Genomic DNA, 22129 nt, shown 5'->3' on the forward strand with positions numbered 1-22129 from the left:
GGGATTTGGGTTACCATGGCGATGAAACCACCCTCCTCAAAAAGACAAAACACGAAATTGTTTACTTGTTTGTTTCTTTGTTTTTGTACCAACATGGCAGACCGGGAGAGAAACGTGTGCCTCTTTTTTTCTTTATGCTGACAAAAAATAATTTAAGGTCAGCATTACCATATATATCCGTACATGTATACGTATATATATGTGTATATACATATATATATATATATGTATATACATGTGTGTGTATATATATATATATATATGTATATATATACACACACACACACACACACACAAATGCTTGTGTGTATGCGTGTGTGTATTCTATGTGAGACAAAAAGCATACAGACAGTCCTTAAATCAGCTGCAATGAGGCAACAGAATGATGTCACTAACTCACAGATCTGAAGCATAGGTGGTGTATCTGTGTGTGTGTTTGTGTGTGTAGGTGTGTGTGTGTGTTTGGCATGTGATTCTGCGATGGGAGATTCCCTGGCCCCGTGGTGGGCGCTCGGAGCTCTGAGAGAGAGAGAAAGAGAGAGAGAGAGAGAGAGAGAGAGAGAGAGATAGAGAGAACCCGCCCCCGGGCACTGACACTGCAGACAGAGCGATAAAAAACCCAAAACAGAAGAGAGAACACATGAGAGCACTGCTGAACCCCAGTGTCTCGGTCATGACGGCGTGGTTGAACTGTTTGTCCTGCAGGGGGAGAACACACCAGCCAGTAACCAGACTGGGCGATGCAAATGAACTCACATCCTTCCCCAGTAAAGTCAGGCTTTAACTGTCTTAACACACTTGTCTGATACTCACAGACAGAGACATGTCTGTGTTATCGAGCTGTGAGGTTTGATGAGATAGGATGTTCTTTGAGTTTCACAGTGTTCTTTCCTGCTCTGGTTACAGAAAGACACGAGCTGCTTTATCCTCTTCATAAACTGATTTCATACAGAGCAGAATGAGAGACTGAGATACACCTCCAAATCTGTGGTCCTTATTACACATCCAAAACATATCATTTTTCCTCAGGTGTCCCTAAGATTACTCAGATAAGATACATAAATAAAACACTATGACTGTGCCAGTTTCACAGAAAAAAAAAAAAGTTTAATTATCACAACAATAAAACAAACTAAAATGACTTTCATACGAATGAGAAAAGCATGTGTACAGTTACATCGTTTTTCTGAGAAAGAGCGTTACTGCCCCGATTCGTCTGGTGGACGCAGGTTGCAACTGGGACGAACCGGCATACGAAAGAGAGCCAGCTTAGGGCTCAGAACCGACCCAGACAGAATCATATTTAATAATGGTCTTCTATACAGCACAGTTCGATTGCACTCCTCATAGGCAGTGATGTCATAAAGGGATTTCCGGAACTTTCTGAGAGGGAGTCATTAGAATGTTGAGTGTAACGGAACCCGGTGCAGTCAGAGTTCCGTCCTGTGGAAGGTCTGAGTGTGTCTGTGTTTAATCAGTGATGATCAGCTCATCACAGCCCCAGTCTTCATAGCTCCCGTCAGGCAGGTACCGCCGAATAATGATGGGAATCTTCCTGCTCCTGAAAACGCACAGAGACAAACAACAGAGTTAACACTCACGACAAACGCCACACACACCATTACTACACTGTTACTACACCTGAAGGTCGGTTCACTCAAAGGTAATTAGCCAAAGCGAATTCAAGCGAGAGGAGAGAGACTGAGATCGTGTGGTTGCATAGTGTGACGTAACAGACAAACTCCTCTGTTATTTCAGATTACCCTTTAGCTCTGCTCAACCTTCAAGCAACAATGTGAACACCACCAGCTGCTGTTTTGGATAAACAAAAAGGCTCATTTTTCTCTTGGGGGGAAAGGGATGGCGTCGGAGTCATCGTGGTGGTAAAGAAACAATATCTCAACCCTAAAATCCCAGCTCACTTCCCGGCACCATTAGCACACTGTGTGGTTTAAACACAAAGAGCGTCCACAGAACCCCTCGAAGAGGTCCAAGTATAGAAAGTCAGAGAGCTTCAATAAAGGTCATAAAATACAAAGGCATCTAGTATTGAAACTTTCATAAATGTCTGATATTCCATAATACTGAAATTACTGTCAAAAGCATTACATAACGGATGAGAAATGAAAGAAATAGTAACTGTGAGGGCCTTAACTGAGACAGAGAGAATGGGGAACACACAGTAACTGTGAGGGCCTTAACTGAGGCAGAGAGAATGGGGAACACACAGTAACTGTGAGGGCCTTAACTGAGACAGAGAGAATGGGGAACACACAGTAACTGTGAGGGCTTTAACTGAGACAGAGAGAATGGGGAACACACAGTAACTGTGAGGGCCTTAACTGAGACAGAGAGAATGGGTAACACACAGTAACTGTGAGGGCCTTAACTGAGACAGACAGAGAGAATGGGTAACACACAGTAACTGTGAGGGCCTTAACTGAGAGAGAGCCAGAGAGAATGGGTAACACACAGTAACTGTGAGGGCCTTAACTGAGAGAGAGCCAGAGAGAATGGGTAACACACAGTAACTGTGAGGGCCTTAACTGAGACAGACAGAGAGAATGGGGAACACGCAGTAACTGTGAGGGCCTTAACTGAGGCAGAGAGAATGGGGAACACACAGTAACTGTGAGGGCCTTAACTGAGACAGAGAGAATGGGTAACACACAGTAACTGTGAGGGCCTTAACTGAGACAGTGCTGTAATGAGTGACCTACTTGAGCTCCTTCATGGCGATTTGGAGGGGATCTGTTTCACCTTCTAACTCCACCATCACGGGAGCACACATTCTGCAGGAGAAACAACAGTGTTACTGTGGAGACAGATCAAAGCATCGCCAACGCAATCAGAAACCAGGCTTTTGTTTATGCGTTTGACAATGATTACATTAACTTGCCACTGTGGTAAAAGGATGATCTAGGTGTGTGAATGGGTGAGACACATGTACACACAGAGAGAGCAGTGGAAGAAGACTTGTTTTGGGAGTAGTTTTACTCTAGTTATTTCTGCTTACCAGTCAGTCCTTATTCATTCTGAGGTCTGTCTACACATACTGTACAATTATGGACATATTCATCTTCCAAAAAACGTAAATACAAAAAGTACAGCAAAACAAATCACTGAGACAAGCCTGCTATGACAAATAACTGAATCTCCAGAATGTCCCTGGTGTTTAATGGAATCTGTTTACTAAATCATCACAGACTAAATGACTTCATGACTCTCTCCTCTCTTTGAAAAGGCCAGTTAACACCGATAAGACCCAGAGAAAGGCCAGTTCACACCGATAAGACCCAGCGAGGCTTTAGCGTAGCAGCCTCTGCTCAGTGTCGCTGGCCAAAGATTCCACACACCATGCACAAACTGTGCATCATTACGAGAACCCATCATATGCTCAGAGCAGGTGTGTGTGTGTGTGTGTGTGTGTAAGTTTTTGTGGGTACATGTGTGTATCTTGTGAGTGTATGTGTGTGTGTGTGTGTGTGTGTGGGTGCGTGTGAATGACAGTGAGTGTCCTCCAGCAGCCAGAGGAAGAGTCACTGTGACGTCACTCTGACCACACGGGGAAACACGTCAGCCTGTCCTCCCTCACGCTTCACACCTCAGCCACTGACAGACACTGAGGACCAGGCCCCGTTCACCGGCACACCTGCCCACACTCCTGGGTTTCTCCTGGGTTTCAAGCCCATCTCTCAGCGTCCTCCCGTTTTGTTGTTTCTCCCGGAAAACTCCCGTAATGTGCATGACCTTCAAACTTTATTATGAATGATCGTCATACAGGGATCCATACGTGTTCTATGTTTGTCTAACATGACTCAAGTTGCCAGATCGTCTACGAAACACAAACTACACACACAATCCGCTACATACAATTTCAACCTATCTGTCACTGCAACCTGGCAACCCACAACCCGATTCAAGGGGCGTGTGTGCAGCTGCTCTCTGTGCAGGCAGGCCAGTTGAATGCTGAATGAATTAGCCAGCCAACATAGCTGTTGTCAAAATGGCAGGGCAGGATGGCATTCCACCTAAAAAAAAAAAACCCAAATACACCTGCAAATTTAAGCAGAGTTGGACTGAACAGTTTCCATTTATATCTACCAGTCACCGGGATAGTGGTCATGCCTTTTGCAAAGCCTGTAGGGTTGATTTTAAGCCTGTAGGGTTGATTTTAAGCCTGTAGGGTTGATTTTAATATGGGGCATGGCGGGAAAAAGGACATGAGCCCACATATCGGCTCCCAGCGGCACAAGCACAACCGCTGAGCCACAGAAAGGTCCACCGGCAATATCGACCTTCAGCACCAAGGGACGCACAGAGACAGAAACTGTCCTAACGGCGGAACTCAAGATGGCTAAGCTTATCATAACATAAATAAAAGTATAAATAAATCTGGTTATTTATTTATTTACTAATTATCCACAACCCTGACCATCCCCTGCCAGAAAAACCTCCTGTATTTTGAAACCTAAACATTGGCAGGTATGTTACCAGTGGTCTGACAGTTTAGTGTGTTGTGTTGAAATGAGGACGGAGACTATGAAGGGTGTGAATGAGAACTCAGAATGAAGCCTTAAGAGAATGACCCATCAGTCACAAAGCACAAAATGAACCTTAAAGAGTAGTATAACACACACTGAACCACGGAAACTGTGTGTGTGTGTGTGTGTTCCTTACGCTATCTGCAGGGCTCGCGTCCCTAACACTCGGGCTCTCTCATATTTAGTCATGTAAGGAGTGGTGATCCTTTTCTGATTGGCCTGCTGCCCCTCCCCTGCCGGAAGGATCTGTACATTCTCCTGGTCGTCCTACACAGCACGGGACGTAAGAGAGAGAGAGAGAGAGAGAGAGAGAGAGAGAAAGAGAGATGTCAGTAGAGACTAGATCAGGAGTAAAATAAGAGCAGACAAGACCATCTTTTTCTTAGGAACGGAAACAGTGAAGGAGTGATGGGCAAAGTTCATTATATGAGTGTCATACTCTCCAGTCAGATTAAAAAAAAAATCGTTGGTAAGATTTCTAATGAAGAAAGGAAGAAGGAATGTGTAAATGCTAAGCGAACAACTTTCATTATATGACAGCGAAATACGACGGGGAACAGATCACAGAAAAAAGAAAGCTTACATCTTCTGCGTTTTCCAAATCATCCAACCCCTCGTCCTCTTCAACGTCATCGAAGTCTCCATCATCGAAACTGCCAGGAACACAAAAGCACCGTCAGCACGCCAGACACTACATCAGCCTGACCGACTCTCAGCGGAACAGAGCTGGCCACGACTCAGTGGACAACAGCCTGTGGAGACTCAGACTTCAACTTTCTCACGAGAAGCAACAGTTTAAAAAACAAAACAAAACAACAAAAGCAAGCAAACAAACAAACAAAAAAACCCCACTCGCGTCGATAATCTGCTTTAAAAAGCAGACGCTAATGTTTTTCTTATTGGAAACTACATCAAAAAGCTCAATCAATCAAACTACCCCCCCCTTTAGACTTTATAACGGTAAAGAGTTTCGAATCACAAGAATGTACGGTTACATATATGGTGTAAATATTAAAATGCTTAATTATTAAATATGTTTAATTTAAACTCAACAACAGCCTCTGAGAGACTGTGACATGGATCACACGGCTATCACACCACGTTGGTAAACAACACAGGTGGAGTGCGGACAATTATTTGTTTCCTACAGATAGCTAATGTTATATCCTAAAAAGTAACTTACTTGTCTTCGTTATCAGACATATTCGCTTATTTTTAGAGTTTCAGGTGATCGGAATGTCCAAAATAAGACAAAAACGAGGAGGAAAAGTAGTCCAGTGTGCTCTTGCCGCTGAGACGGATTAGAAGTAAAGTACTTCCGGGACCGGTGTGGAGTCGAAAAGTCCCGCGATGAAACATGTGCTGGAATTAGACGTTCCATCATGGCGAAGTGTTTGTGACTGGAAGTACACAATTTAAAAATTACTGGGGAACAGACTGTATGGGGGAAATTAAATGATCATTGCCATCCATGAGAACGATACCACTCTGCACAATTCGTTTTTAAATAAGCTTGTAAGAAGACGCAGTCTCAGTTGGATGTCTCAGTTAATAATGCGCTTAAATTTTATTTTCGGTTTAAAATTAGACCGTGAGAATGTGCCATCCAAGCCTCATACTCTCTGAATCACAAACAATGATCTGCAATATTTTTCTGCGATGATTAGTGCATTTGTGGATAGTCAGCTAGTTACCGACCAGTCAAATACTTTTTGTATTGACTGTGGTAATCACGCTCCGCAAATCATCAAATCTGACGCAAACAATTCAACAGAACCGAAAAATTCTACCACGAAAAGTTGAACTGATAGGAATTTTTTATGTAGATTTGACTGTTGTTTGAAGCGGCAAGTAAGAATTCCTTTAATTCATGAAATTACCTCAGAGCAACAACACTTTAGACGGGATGCTCTTCCTTTGGTGGAAGTGTAACCAACCGCGAACCCGGTCTGTAGCATTTTCAGAGTCTGGCCACAAGGTGGAGCCATTACAAAAAACATCATCGTCTTAAGCGATTTTACTCATTCTCTGTTCATGACAGTCTTTTGAAGAGTGTAGATTTGTAGATTTGACTGTTGTTTGTAGCGGCAAGTAAGAATTCCTTTAATTCATAAAATTACCTCAGAGCAACAACACTTTAGACGGGATGCTCTTCCTTTGGTGGAAGTGTAACCAACCGCGAACCCGCTCTGTAGCATTTTCGGACTCTGGCCACAAGGTGGAGCCATTACAAAAACATCATCGTCTTAAGTGATTTTACTCATTCTCTGTTCATGACAGTCTTTTGAAGAGTGTAGATCTGTAGATTTGACTGTTGTTTGTAGCGGCAAGTAAGAATTCCTTTAATTCATAAAATTACCTCAGAGCAACAACACTTTAGACGGGATGCTCTTCCTTTGGTGGAAGTGTAACCAACTGTGAACCATGTATGTAGCATTTTCAGACTCTGGCCACAAGGTGGAGCCATTACAAAAACATCATCGTCTTAAGTGATTTTACTCATTCTCTATTCATGACAGTCTTTTGAAGAGTGTTTCAAAAATAAAGGCTGTAGTTGTAGTAGAGGGGGAAGGGTGCTGACATAAGGTGCTGGAGAGTGCTGTCTACCTGGGTGTTGTGATGTCTTTAAGAGGGGAACTGAAGAGCTCTCGTGAGAGAGGAGTAACAATTTTACTTGAACAGTCAAAATGCTTGGGTCCTACTAATTGCCACATAATACCAAGTACCACACAATACCACACTGTACCACACTATACCACATAATACGACACAATACCACATAATACCGCACTGTACCACACTATACAACACTATACCACATAATACCACACTGTACCACATAATACCACACTATACCACATAATACCATATAATACCACACTGTACCTGGCATTGGTCTCTATTTTACTGTTGGGATGGAATATATTTAATAGAGGGATTTCATTAATAGCGACAGAATAATGTATTTAAACAACCAGCCAATGACACTGTATGTCTGGACATGAATTGGATTTGACAATCTTGTGAATGGTCATTCTATCAATGAACAGATGATTCTTCACAGTTTAGAGTCTGTTTCTGAGATAATGTAATCTAATATATCTACTATCTGACATATCTACATAGATAATTATAATCTGATATATCTATTTAGCTAATAGTTCTGCTTCCACTATGACTGCCATCTTTGGAAACCTTGTATCACATGCATCACTAAATTATCTTGTACATCTTGATGTTTGTATGACGGAAATATATAATATTAAGTCCTATTAAATTACCAAATCAAACTTATTCAACAGCTCAACATAATGTGTCAAGTGGAGTGGCAAAGCTTACAATACAGGTGGCATCTTTCCCCAATACCACATCTGTGGCCACACCCCTGGTTTTAATCTGAGCCAACTTTTGTCGCAATGAGTCTTAATCAGTACTTTTACTCAAATAACGACCATTACTGTGGTGAGATAAGTTCTCAGAGTGTGTCCATTGAGGGAAGGTTTCCTGTAATTATAACTTCAAGCAGTAAAATTTGTTAATCATATTAATATTTTCTTAAAAAAGCACACAATTACATTGCCCTAATTTAAAATTTGTAGTGCAGTTTGCTTATATGTCATTTCACCTTTCCCCACACTTGCTTTGGTTGTTCTGCAGCTTTTCATCACAATCCAGAGGAGTCCACCATCAGGATTGTCCTGCTGGGGAGAAGTGGATGTGGGAAAAGTGCTTCAGGAAACACAATACTGGGTAAACAGCTGTTCCAGAGTCCCAGACGCCATAAAGAACCAGTCACTAAAGAGTGTGTGGAGGGAAGATCTCGTGTTGCTGGCAGAGAGGTGTGTGTGATAGACACTGTGGACCTGCTCCACCCAGATCTGACTGAGGAAAAGATCAGCCAAGAGAGAGAAAAATGTCTCTCCCTCTCTCAGTCTGGACTTGATGCTGTCCTGTTAGTGCTTCCTATTGGAGAAGAGCTGAAGAATGAGGAAGAGCTGGTGGAGTTTGTTAAAGGTTTATTTGGACCAGATGTTCTGAACTTTGTCATAGTGCTGTTCACACATGGAGAGAAACTAAAAGATGATGAGACAATTGAACATTATATTCAGAGTGAAAGTGAAGATCTCCAACAGCTAGTGAGAGACTGTGGGGACAGAGTTCACATCTTCAGCAACAAAAACAAGGTTGAAAGTCAGGTCACAAAGCTGATGGATAAAATTCAGCAAATGGTGAGAAGAAACAGAGGAAGATTTCACCTAGCTCAAAAGAGAAGATACCTAGATATTGATGGAATATGTGAGTTGATTCTGAAATCAAATTCCATAATCTTTTATAAACTTTATTTAAACGTCATTATAATGTAGAAACTATACTGGTGATATAAGATATGAGAGGAAAACAGCACTTGTCCATGCAAAGTGAGTTTGTGGTGCATTTGAAACAAGACAGATCTTGTCAGCTGGTCCTTGTGTCATGTTGCATTAGGCTGAAAGTTCAAGAATTTCTTAGATGTGACAAAGTAAAATATGCAACATTGATTTTTGGTTTTGCTGCTAGTTTCAGAAGTAAAATCATATTCGTTCTGCTGTTTTACAGTTTCAGAGGAAAGCCAACCAAAAGGAGAAACATCTATCCAGCTGCATTTTGAAGGTCCAGTACCACAGTTACGACTGGTGTTACTGGGAAAGACGGGAGTGGGGAAGAGTGCCTCAGGGAACACAATCCTTGGTCGAAACAGATTTCAATCGAGCATCAACTCAGCATCACAAACAAGGCACTGCCACTATGAGAAGACATTTAGAACTGGCAGAGAAATAGCTATGGTTGATACTCCAGGGCTCTTTGATACGGTGCTGAGCAAGGAAGAAATTATCCAGGAAATTATGAGATGTTTGACACATTCTTCCCCAGGACCTCATGGCTTTCTGATCTTGATAAGTTTGGCCTCCAGATTTACACCAGAGGAGAGGAGCACAGTCCAGCAAATAAAAGAAGCCTTTGGGGAGGACATTTTGAATCACACAATGATCCTCTTTACTTATGCAGATAATCTTAGGGGGCGGACCATTGAACAGTTCCTTAGAGATGGAGACCGAGACCTTAAGGTGTTAATCAAACAGTGTGGTGACAGGTACCACTGCTTAAACAACATGTCATCAAACTTCTATCAATGCAAAGGGCTTCTGGATAAGATAGAGAAGATGGTGGCTCACAATGGAGGGACATTTTTCAAAAATGAAACGTATGACAATCTGGAGATGATCATACGGGAGAATCAGGGCAATATTATGAAGGAAAAGGTCAAACGGTACAGAAGGACAAATCCAAACGCATGTGAGACAGAATGGCAGAAAATCTACTGGAAATTACTGGGGGAATCCCGAAAGGAAGCAAAGGAGAACATTTTGAAGGATAATCATATTGTGAAGCTCGCTCAATCCTTTGGGTATTTGAAGGTCACTGAAGAGGAGAAAGAAACTGCAGTTCAAGCTGCCATAGCCAGAGGTATTGACAAGAACATAGCAATGAAAACAGCTGTAAAAGCCACTGTTAAATTAGCAAAACAAAAACTGTGTGCACTCCAGTGAAATCTGATATCATAGTGAAAGATGTATCAGGGAAAGTCTGATATCATAGGTTAGAATCACTACTTTTGGGACACTCTTCAAGAAGACATTTCTCCAGCGTCTGTAGTGAGGAAGGAGATAGAAACTTACTCTTCTCTCTATGCTTCAAAACATTCGATAAAAATTCAGAATGGTTAGAGCCGGTTACCCTGGAAGCCACAGAGGGAAGTTGACCTTGTGAATGAACTTTCTTCCAACAAACAAGCAGTTGTCACTCAGACATACAAATTGTGCATCATTCAACTGCTCTTCACCAAATTTGAGACAACTGGATACAAAATAATCTAAATAACCACCATATGTCACTATATGATTTGTTTTATTCACTTTGGCTATTAATGAAATCTAACAATTTTTCTCCTAGTTGTTCCACTGTTTACCAGAGGGAGGCAGCAACATTGTACAGTTATCTACGATTTTCTTACAATACATTTTTAGAATTATCAATGATTCTCTGCGGAAAAGTACAAAATTGATGGGTATACAATGTTCTTTTTCACTGTTATTTTGTAATATTAGAAATTATAGGAGCAATTATTCAAGTTTTGTACATGACCTTTTCTCCAAATGATGGTTCACCAAACCATGAACATGACTGATATAGAGTATTTGTTTTCAGTGGTACATAGTGATGATGGTGGTAAATGTATATATCAAAAAATAAATTCATCTACATTAACACAGTTATGTAGTGATGTAATTATTAAACAATGGCTCTTGTCCATTTCAGAGATAAAAACATGCACACCTATCTGCCCTTTATCAGTTGATCTTTGAGGTTAAAGGGTTAATAGGGATGATTAAGGATAAATACATGAAATGTATTACAACTGACTGAATAACTAATATTAGAAGAAAAAATCATTTGGTGTAATACAGTGAAAAGCACTTAAAAGCACTAAAAGGAGCTGCCAATAAAATTTGTTCTCGGTTGTGTACATGCGCTTGCTATTCTCATAAAAAAGGCTTCTTTCAGTATCTGAGTTCCATCAGCATTAACATACCAAACCAGGTACACAATAAGACAAAATATTCATCCTTTTTTTGCCCCTTTTTGCTAATGTTTTGTCCTGCTGTGTGAAAAGAGTGAGTAAATATGTAAATGAGGTGAGTAGGGACAGACTCCAACCTTCATATTCTATCAGTTCAGTGACTACAAATCTTCCTCACACTCTATACACTCTCTCTCTCTCTCTCCTTCCCCCCTTCATTTTGAAAGACGATCTTCATTACTAATGCCTACTCTATGGACGTGGATGGACATGCTGTCATATATTACTAATATCATTTGCCATGATACAGCAAACATATATGACAAGTAGATGATTAAAGGAATTAAGAAATAGGGTGGTTGAATAAAAGCTTAAAAATAACGAAATGTTAATAACTGCTACTTCATCCATTTTATGTCTGATGTCATTCTGCTCATTCAGAGATTTGAATATAAGTCTATTAACTTAAGGAGACCTCACAAAGATGTCAGAGATGTTACACTTACATATCATCAGTGTCTTGCAGAAACTTTCAGAGACAACTCTCCAGAGGAACCAAGAAAAAAGGATGAGACCTTTTTAGACATTTGAGCAGGGTTTTATAAACTGAGTTCAGTGTTTTGTCTTTGACATTTGTTTATCAGTCACAGATTTCATTTGAAAATAAAAAACTCCTATTCTATATCCCTTCTAATTATCACAAGTTTGAATGACAAAGCTGTCAGTTTTACCCATGGCAACATGTCTGGGATTCCTGAGAGAGGGATGGAGGATGATGGTGGCACATGTCCATGGGTAAAGCTGACAGGTCTTATCCTGTTTTCTGGGCACATTTCCATGGGTAAAGCTGACAGGTCTTATCCTGTTTTCTGGGCATAAACTGCATGTGATGACCGCCTGCAATGGTTCCACCAGGTATGTGCAGGGAGACCTCCTGTGGACATCACATTCATTTATGGAGCCTGCAGATGCTGAGCGGATGACATGTTGCATAAATACCTGAAGTAATCCTGTGTGAATCTTCTGGCTCTGTTCTGTTCACTTGATGTAATACACTTAGTAAACCTTCAATTTCCAGTTTATTTAAACTGCACGGTTCTGTTCTGTTCTGTTCACTTGATCTAGAACACATACTAAATTTTAAAAGTCAAAAGTATTTACACTTGTGAACCATGTATATAATAGATATATAATATATATCTACTATATATATGGACACGTTGGGAGATATATAATTCTCCCAATGTGTCCAGGGTCTTCCCCGGGGTCTCCTCCCAGTCGGTCGTGCCCAGAACACCTCCACAGGGAGGCGCCCAGGAGGCATCCTGACTTGGTGCCCGAACCACCTCAACTGGCTCCTTTCAACGCGGAGGAGCAGTGGCTCTACTCCAAGCTCCTCCCGGGTGTCTGAGCTCCATTTGGAAATATCAAGTAGAGTTCCAGCACTCAGGGTTGAGAGCCTGGCACAGGGACAAACAGGCAGAGACTGTCAGCCTGGGGATCTGAACCAATAACCCTCTGGATACTCGGCCGGGTCCCTTACCATTGGCCAAATGCGTAAAAGTCGACTTCACGGTGGACTGTCCTGATGTGGACGGCAGAGAGCAGGTGCTAGCTGAGGTGAGCTGAGTGGAGTGGTTGCCACCTGAGACACTTCATCTACAACAGTTTACGTGTCATTAGACACCGCGAATACAATTTAAAAAAAAAAATACCAGACTCAGAGTGTTTCACAGTCTGAAAATAATGCTATTTTATTCCTCTTACAATACGGCTTAATCTGAGCACTTTTATCAATCACTATAGTGTGTTGCCATTTTTGGTGAAAACATGAGATGTGCAAACTGCATGTAACACTTTTTCCATGACATCTTTTACAGTACAACACAAAGCCAAAAATGTCTTAACAAGAAGAAACCATAAATGAGACAGGTCTTTCAAGATACTGCATTAAATATAAATATAAACTCAAAAGTTCATTTGTCATGAAGATTGTAAATAAATAATTAAAAAGCCTGTGCAATTGTTTTGTTGTAAACACGCCAAGAGGAGCCTGACAGAATGACGATTAAAAAAAAAAATCAACTATGTGGGTTTAGTCTTGTCCTAACTAATGCGTATTAAATATTGGCAGTTTTGACATAGTGAATATGTGGTTCATAAATCCCATTCTGTCTTGTAACGGTGTTCAGCATGTGAAGTCGTGCTTTGGTGACGTTCCAACTTTTCCTAAACAGATTCCCCAGATTCCTTCTCAGATCATCTCGCTTCCGCATCATTGTCACAGAGAATTAATTTTTTCATCAATCATGCATTTATCCTTCAACTCGCTCTGTCCATCCATCCATCTCTCTCTCTGTCTCTCTCTCTCTTTCAGCTCTTCTTCACGTGGGAACTCTTATTCTTTCCTTTAGCATTGCCCGTCCTGTGACCCAGCATCCTCAACACTCTCAGAGGCCTGAACCTCCCCCTCCCCCCCTCTCTCCCCGACCCTCTCTCCGCCTGCTTCTGGAAGTCTGGAGCAGAGCAGGGGAACAGAGGGGAGCAGAGTGGAGTGGATCAGAGAACAGGAGTGGAGAGGAGAGGAGAGGAGAGGAGAGAGTGAATGAGTATAGCAGGTTGCAGGAGATAAAAACAGACCCTGTAAGTAATTATTAGACTTATTAATCCAACACATATTTAAAACACTCAATCACTGGCCTAGAACCTGTCCCTTCAGTAGGGCCTCTTATTTGTTCTCTGTCCTCAGATATCTGACTAGCTTGTATGGACTCTGGGAAATATTAACCACAATTCTTCCAGGTAGATAAGGACTGTGACAGACATGACTAAGAGTTGGTGATAATCTCAGAGAATGAGAGTGTAAGTCAGACAGTGTGTGAGAGAACACAAGCTGTCTCTCAGGAGGAGAAATCATCTTTCTCTCACCTCTCCTCTGAATCACGGCAGCCAACAGCATGTCCTCCTCCTGCTCCCTGAAAAACACACACACACACACAAACACCATACACACACACACACACACACACACCATACACACACACACACACACACACCACACACACACATACACACGCACACACACACCACACACAAAACACTGACCATCAAACTCCACAGAGTCAGCGTGTGGGTCTCTAAATACAACTCACTACTCCAGATTAACTCTCACAACCTGATTTAATGCTTAGCTCTGGAACTTTCAGCAGGACCCTCAGGTGTGTGTCTGACTGTAGAAAAGGAAACCCTGCTACAGCTTCCTGGTGAATGATATAAATGTAAATTTCTGTATTCACACACACTGTGAACTCTGCATTTAACCCATCCAACACACCAGTGAACGCACACACCAGACGCAGGAGCAGTGGGCAGCATTCCTTGCTCAAGGCACACGGTCATGGATGTTGTCCCTGGGAATCAAACCACCAACCTTCTGGCCACAAGCCCAGTTCCCTAACCTTTAGACCACGGCTGCTTGTGACCAGGGGAGAGCACGAACGCAGTCCCCCACTACCACAAATTATGCATTCGAGATTCCCACATTCGGGGAATTCGCAGAGGTCAGCATAACGCAAGTACAATGGCTAAGCCTCACCCTGGGTGAACCACCTTCGTGATCATGGTGTCTCCCCTGCCAGGTAAGTATGAGAGGTTACCTCTGCCTGTCCTGGTCCATGCTGTTAATGAAAAGTTACCTCTGTCTGTCCTGGTCCATGCTGTTAATGAGAGGTTACCTCTGTCTGTCCTGGTCCATGCTGTTGATGATGCAGTTCCTCTGTTCGATGATGCTGACCAGCTCTTCCATCAGCTGCTTCTCTCTCAGGTTGTCATCTGTACTCCATTCCCTCTCTGATTAACAGTGCAACAGGGAACCAACACATACACAGGGTAGACACATAATAACAGCACAGTGACTTACAGCTTACAGCCACAATCTGGCAACCACTGGGCCCAGCAGTTATTTTAAACTCTGAAGCTATTATTGGTGAATGTAAATTCATATTTGTTGTTGGCCAGAATCAAATCATTCAAACCCCTAAATGTAAGATATTACCTATCATTGACTGAACCTCAGATGAGTGTGTGATGTTGAGTGAATGATGTTTTTCTCACCAGGTTTGTTCAGAAGGCACCTCAGTTCATACTCCACATCAGCCTGCCTCTCCTCCAAGTTCTGCTGCTTCGCCCTGGCAAACATAAACATAAACATAAACATAAACATACACACACAGACTCAAATACATGCACACACAAACATACACAAAAACATAAACATAAGCATAAACCTAAACATAAACATATGCAAACACACACAGACTTAAATACACGCGCACACAAACAAACACAAAAACATAAACATAAGCACAAACCTAAACATAACCATAAACAAGTGCAACAAAAAAGACGTAAACATAAACATATACAAACACACACACACTCAAATACATGCACACACAAACATACACAAAAACATAAACATAAGCACAAACCTAAACATAAACATAAAGAAGTGCAACAAAACAGACATAAACATAAACACTGTCATAAACAGGAGCATGAACACACAGTTAATATACACATTATACACTACTACCTATTAGATTTCCAAGAGCGTTTTAAAACTGACAAACCACTCATTTATTCACAGGTGAAGCTGTAGTTACAAGTACAGACATACAGACCTGTGGCTACAGGTACATACAAATGATGCGGTGGCTACAGGTGGACACACATGGAACCAAAACAACACACAAGCAGAGAGGTTATATATCAGTGTACTCACAGATAAACCAGTTCAGCATCTCTGCGGACCAGCATGTGTTTCTCATGGATTAATGTAAACCAGTCCACCAGCAAATCATCCTCTTCTTTATCTGAATCACACAGAGCACCGCATATAAATAACGGACACCACTGCACATACAGTATATCATCTCAAATGAAGTTTATCTGGGAACACATCAATTCAACTCATGACTGCTCTAAGACTGTTCTGCCAGGTCAATGAGTCATAAGAGCTGAATTCTGAGTTTTTGTGAGTTTATGGCAGTGTGACTGAGGATATCAGAGGAGAGTTAACTGTCTTTAACAGGTTTCTATATAATGCAATGAGATGTGTTGATATGTAAGGTTTAAACAGTGGAGTGTCAGCTGTCTTTTATAAGTTTTCAATAACGTAATGAGATATGATAATACGTATTTACATTACAGGTTTTTACATAATGTAATGGGATGTGTTGATATGTGAGGTTTAAACAGTGGAGTGTTAGCTGTCTTTTACAGGGCGTCTATAATGTTATGAGCTTCAGTCTGACCATTATGACAGATCCTAAGATTTTTCTCCATCTCCACTCCTCTCAGCTCCAGTTTGACCAGTTTGTTCTCCAGTTCTCCCAACTCCTCCTGCAGCTCCTCTGCTGCCACATACTGGTCTGACTGCACCTGAAAACAGTGGTCAACACACACACACACACACACACACACACACACACACACACACACACACACACACACACACATCTTCAGGAGGTGAAACACAGTTTTGTGTGACAGAATGAACCTCATCCCTAAAGGCAGTAACTATTAGTTTAATTTTCATTATAATTAACCAACTAACCACCTGATTATTTAACTCATCTATGTACATTGTCTACTAATAATTGACTACAGATCCCATAATGCCATTTGCACCTTCCTCTTGATGAGTGGGAACCCGTGGCCTGGGGCGGGAGCCCTGGTGTTGCTGGGTGCTGATGTAGGACTGGATTTGGGGAGTTCAGTTAGAGAAGCTTTGCGATTAAATGGATTCTCTTTACACGTCCGCTGAGCGAGAGAGACACAGAGAGCATGTAATGAGAGTGGAAGGTGAGTTTATAAACTCCTTAAACTAAAGAGATTACAACCAAAGGACTGTGTACTAGAATGATCCTGTATAAAGTTTCATGTTGATTTTAGGTCAGGGTAGTTCTGCCTGTAGTTTATTACACTGCTGTTATTTGGGCGGACAAGATAATTTAACATGAAGACACCCATTACATCAAGATACTGCAGAGCCAGGGGCATCACAGGTCCTTCTTATCACAGTGATATTTCACTTGACAAGACAAGACAGTCCTCAAGTGAGGATCAAATTAAGAATAGGACGGGGAGGGTGGAACACACAGTCTTAGAACTCAACACTTGCCTTTGTTAAGACGGGACCAACTGATGATGAAAGTTCATTGTCTTTGAGCAGTGAAGCAGGTCTTTGAAAGCAGGAACTGTCTGGTTCCTCTTGATTGGCTGACAGATTTGATGGGGAGGGATTATCGGTGAGTTTGAACTGATGATTGGCAGATGAAATGGCAGGTTCAGAGATGCTCAGGGGGAGTGAACGTTCCAGAGCAAGGTTTGTTTCTGAGCACAGACTGGCTTCAGAGAGTGAGTCACATAAACTCCCCAAACTGTCAGACTGCCCTGCGCTGGCAGGTCTGTCTAAACCGGATACCCCTGACACGCTGCCTGCCTCAGCTAAATCTGACACACCGGGAGAACTGGCAGTCTCAGCTAAACTCGACTCATCTCTGTCTGCTAAAATAGCCACACCGGTAGCCTCAGCTAAACCAGAAACACAGTGTGAACTTTCTGCTTTAGCTAAATCAAGTGCTACACTTGCACTGCTCTCATCAAGGGAAATGTCATCTGTTGATAAATGAACTGTGCTGTCAGCTTTAGCCAGGACTGATTTATGGACTGAAGTATCTGATTTGCCATCATTAGAATCATTTGCTTTACTGCTAACGGCTACATTTGTCAGATCTGACACTGAGACTCCATTGGTTGCTGCAGCCTCCGTTAGCTGAGTGGGGCCACACCATGATTGGCTGGCAACCATGGTCAGCTGGGTCTGGCTCTCATCTCTTTCCAAAACAGCCCTGAAAGTCCCATCATCCTTTGCGCCTTCAGCCCCTTCCGCTGCGTCTTCGTCAAACGGGTTGAAGGGGGAGGCCCAGCGCTTTAGCCAGACCTCGCTGAGGGTGGGGATGGAGCAGGATCGGGGTGGAGGGGTAGGGGCCGGCGCAGGGGGCAGTTTGGCCCAGGGGCCTGGTTGGATCAGCTCCATCCACGGTGGGCTGAGGGGTTTAGAGAACTCAGTGGACACTGACATGGGAGAGATGAATACAGTCAGTGGGATAATGAAGGAGAGACTGAGAAAATGAAACAACATGAGTTTTCATAAACATAATGGCACACAGGTGAAACCCAACTGACACTGGTCTAAAACTTTAATCATCAGGGTTAAGAAACATTGAGGTAAAGAAATGTCCCCACAAATACAGCTATAAACTGGAATTACTAACTATAAACTGGATGCCTACGAAAAACAGTTGAATCAGCTGTGTCTGAATAAAGATGAAGCTAGAAGCCCTACATACACTGTGGCACATAGAGGAAGACTGCCTGCCTATGGACCATACTACATCATTGAACTATCCTGTGAAAGACCAGAATTGAATAGACACAGGAAACTGTATTCTCTTACCACTGTTTGTGGCTCTGCCTCCTCCTCTAGAACTTCTGGTTCTGGGAGCAGGTTGGGGAGGATCCACTCGACGTCTTGGTGGAGGAACTGGCTGCTCAGGGGTCGTCAGATCTCTGGAGGGGGAGGGACGGGGCCCAGTCTCTTGAGTTTTACCTCCTCCCTGCTGGGAGGAGATACCTTCTCCCTTTTCCCCTGTCTTTACTTCCTCTGAAATCCCTCCATCATTACAAGAAGGACAATGAGTCTGGTCTTCACTCTTCTCTGTCCCATGAGGCAGTTCTCCTAAGTCTGTTCTTCCAGAGAGTTCTTGGTTTGGCTGATTTGATTGGCCGTTCTCAGGTGGTATCACTTCCTGCTCTGGGTCTTGTTCCAGGCCCTCATTGAATCTGGTGGACCTGCACAGCCCATGGGGTCCACTTTGGCTTGGTGAGCAAGGAAGGGCACAGACTAGGGAACCAGTTTCACTGACTTCTCTGTATGATCCAGGCAAGAGCATGCAACTGCACTGACTACATCTGACACACACAGTCGAGGATACAAGTGTGAGGTTGATGAACCTAATGCCAATCATTAGAGTCTAAATTGCACTGGTTTACCTTAAAAGGGATACGAGTTTAGTGTAACAAACATCTTCAGATCATTAGGAAACATTCTAACCATCCATAACTACATACCATAAGAGAAAAAAGTTCTAACACAGGAATGAAAGAGCAGAATGTATGAGCTTACCTGAAGCAGGTGCGGTGATAGAGTTTGCCCTGCACCAGGACTCTCTGCACCAGGTGGACACGTTTCTGGCACACTCTGCAGCTACTGCTCAGTCTCCCATCTTTATTCTCACTCTCAGCCACAGACGGACGCTCAGCTGACAACAGCTGACCTCAGGGTGACAGGAACAACCAAAGACAAAACACAAATAAGGAAAGAAATGAGAAGGTAGAAAATCTTTGAGATGTTTAAACAGTACATGAGTAAATTATGTGTGATTAAGTGTATATCTGAGGACAGTGGTGCATTTTGTGTCAGTTTAAAATAGTCTTGAGTTCTGATGGCTTATCAACAGAATACACAGGAGGGTTCTCTAATTACTCTTACATTAACATTACTGTAATTTCATCCCCATTTGCTACTGTCACAAATCAAGGAATTCTTCATTAGTGATGAGTTTCTGCAGCCAGGGGAACAAAGTCATCACATATAAGTCAAACCTCCCATTCTGTCTCCTGTTCATTTACCTTGTGTTGTTTGGGTTCACGTGACTGACTGTCAGCAGTAAACTCAGAGAGCACTGGTGTCTTCAGGCTGGAAGCAGGTCCTGCGACATATACAGACTATGTGTTACATAAACCTTCTGAACGACACATTCCCTTCACTGCAAGGCTGCTCTCAAACCCAGCCCTCAGATCAGGACCTCCCGCTATTTCTTCTTTCCTCTCAGTAAAAGCTGATTTCTATGTGGGGAAGTGGGTGTGCTCACTCTTCAGGCAAACTGTTGGTTATATGAATGAGAACCCTTCAGGACTACAAGACTTATTGTATAATCCTGCCTCACTGGAAACTAGTACTGTTTCGAAGATGTGGCTGAGTTTTCCATTAAAACATTTTTTGCCTAAACATGTAGGACCAGAGCAGGTGTAATAATGTTATATTTGTCCATACCCTGGCTTTAGCACCGTAACAGTGCAATGGGAGGACACTTTATGATTCACAAACAAGAAACCACTACTATGTGTGAGCCAAAATCCTCGTAGATTTTGATAAAACAAAATAAAACAAAACAAAACTTCAGTGCCTCTTTTATGGTATAACGATTTTGAACTTTGTTTTTTCTTTTTTTTCTTATTCTTGCTTTTGTCCAGTTTTCCACACACCGTGAGATTTCCTGGTGAAGTAGCTGTAGTACTGGGAGAGGTAAGTGATGACACCCAGTCGATCAGGCCCCTCTGTGGACAGCATATCCTCAGCGTCCAGCAGGGCAGGAATCCCCAACTGGGACTCTGCCACCTCAAATGCCTAAGAGTGAAGGAAGGAGAGAGAGAGAGAGAGTGGGAGAGAGAGTGAGGGATGGAAATAGAGGAGCAGAGAAAAAGAGGGGTGGAAAAGACACAGTGAGACTGACACTGGGGAGGATACAGAGACTGAAATAGTTCTTTTGGGAGAAAAAAAGACAGAAAGGAAGAAACAGAGACTCACCAGGCAATTGTTTTCATAAACATTGTCTTTGGAGAGGGAGTGGAAATCTCTGGGGTGAATGAGAGATATGCAGTACGTTACTGCTTTTGAAGTAAAACGTCATTACAGTTTGAGTCAATGATGACGCTAAAGATGACTGAGTACATACAAACAGCAAGGATACAGTATTACACCCACGTTAATGTGCATAAGTGTCTACAATGTCATATTATCCACCGTACGCATCAAAACCATTCTGCACTTAAACAGGGCTTCTCTAAGATCTCTCGATATTTATCTGTCATAATTACATCACTGAAATGTGTCAGATGTGTCATCCATTGACATGAGCTGGAGCCTCCTCAAGTGAATTCTTTAAAAAAAACACAAAGGAGCTAACAGATATAAACGCGCAAGGTAAAGATTTAATGTTATAGCCAAAGTTTACAGTCAGTTGTCTCTAGTCTTAAATATCTTGGCTGTTCTGTAAATTAAGAACAGTTCAGGTTTGTTTGCATCAACAGACCACATTGCTATATGTAGCGTTTCAAGGATAATTTGTTTAAGAGTGACCAACAACTCATCTGCAATAGAACGAGGATCATACTACTTGTATTAAACGATGACGCGACTTTAGAGGGCGTGGAAGATTTCATAAGTTTACTGTGGCGTTAAAGCCAGTAGCCGAGTCGGAACAGATTTAGCAGCAACAGGTAAACACACGTCCCATCTGAAGACCAAACTGCTTTTATTGGGCAATTTAGGTACAAGCAAAATATGGTGATCTCTCTCGTCCACTTACGTACGCTGCCCTAACACTCAAAGTACATGGATAGTTTTGATGTCTCTTAAGAGACTCCAGTGTTATTTCCTCCTCCATTCCCCAAGTACTTACATCAAATCGGGTCGGTGTTTGTGGATAATAGCACAGAAAGCGAGTCCATCTCTGAAGGAAGTTGTCATGTTTCGTATTTCGACATTTGGGTAATCTTTGCATGTCAAGCGACACCATTCTTGTAGGGATTTCAAAGACCCCATTGTAACGGACCCTTAACCTTTTAACTCGAGCTGTCGTTCGAAAATTGCCTTATGATAACGCATGATAATATAGTGGGAGAAAGATTGAATGTTTAACAAACTGTTACTTAAATTATGCTGTCAAAAACAGATTCTTTATTAAAAAAAACAAACAAAAAAAAAAACGTCGCTGATCCCGTTATCTTAACATAACATAAACACACTCTATGCTACTTAGCAACCAGTGCTGAAAGC

At 42.1% G+C, this 22129-nt stretch overlaps 2 protein-coding genes and 1 non-coding gene across 3 annotated transcripts; all 3 read right to left on the reverse strand.

The window, feature by feature from the left end:
• Nucleotides 1-1143: 1143 nt before the first annotated feature.
• polr2f (RNA polymerase II, I and III subunit F) lies at nt 1144-5826 on the reverse strand. The gene is made up of 5 exons (XM_030794008.1): nt 5728-5826; nt 5128-5197; nt 4681-4811; nt 2721-2792; nt 1144-1561 (listed from the first exon to the last, which is right to left on the reverse strand). Exons 1-5 carry the CDS (start codon nt 5745-5747, stop codon nt 1471-1473), a joined length of 384 nt encoding a protein of 127 aa, XP_030649868.1. The 5' UTR covers nt 5748-5826; the 3' UTR covers nt 1144-1470.
• Nucleotides 5827-13242: 7416 nt separating this feature from the next.
• Nucleotides 13243-21895, reverse strand: micall1b.2 (MICAL like 1b, duplicate 2). Its single transcript, XM_030793322.1, has 14 exons — nt 21753-21895; nt 20879-20927; nt 20557-20698; nt 19921-20000; nt 19415-19560; nt 18686-19200; nt 17348-18303; nt 16855-16986; nt 16479-16605; nt 15947-16037; nt 15277-15350; nt 14898-15012; nt 14092-14138; nt 13243-13679 (listed from the first exon to the last, which is right to left on the reverse strand). The coding sequence occupies exons 1-14, from the start codon at nt 21893-21895 to the stop codon at nt 13537-13539; spliced, it is 2760 nt and encodes a 919-aa protein (XP_030649182.1). The 3' UTR covers nt 13243-13536.
• On the reverse strand, nt 14646-14809 carry LOC115829929 (U1 spliceosomal RNA). The gene has a single exon (XR_004026003.1). It is a non-coding gene; the product is annotated as a U1 spliceosomal RNA (small nuclear RNA).
• Nucleotides 21896-22129: the final 234 nt, after the last annotated feature.

Source organism: Chanos chanos, chromosome 16 (assembly GCF_902362185.1).
Source record: "Chanos chanos chromosome 16, fChaCha1.1, whole genome shotgun sequence".
In the NCBI taxonomy this organism is placed as follows: Eukaryota; Metazoa; Chordata; class Actinopteri; order Gonorynchiformes; family Chanidae; genus Chanos; species Chanos chanos.

Coding starts and splice junctions, on each gene's coding strand:
- polr2f (XM_030794008.1), bottom strand. CDS start 5,747: ATGTCTGATAACGAAGACAA. Junction 4,812..5,127: donor ATTTGGAAAACGCAGAAGAT/GTAAGCTTTCTT, acceptor CGTGCTGTGTAG/GACGACCAGGAGAATGTACA. Junction 2,793..4,680: donor ACGCGAGCCCTGCAGATAGC/GTAAGGAACACA, acceptor TTTCTCCTGCAG/AATGTGTGCTCCCGTGATGG.
- micall1b.2 (XM_030793322.1), bottom strand. CDS start 21,895: ATGGGGTCTTTGAAATCCCTACAAGAATGGTGTCGCTTGACATGCAAA. Junction 18,304..18,685: donor AGGCAGAGCCACAAACAGTG/GTAAGAGAATAC, acceptor CTCCCATGTCAG/TGTCCACTGAGTTCTCTAAA. Junction 16,606..16,854: donor TCCCACTCATCAAGAGGAAG/GTGCAAATGGCA, acceptor CACTGTTTTCAG/GTGCAGTCAGACCAGTATGT.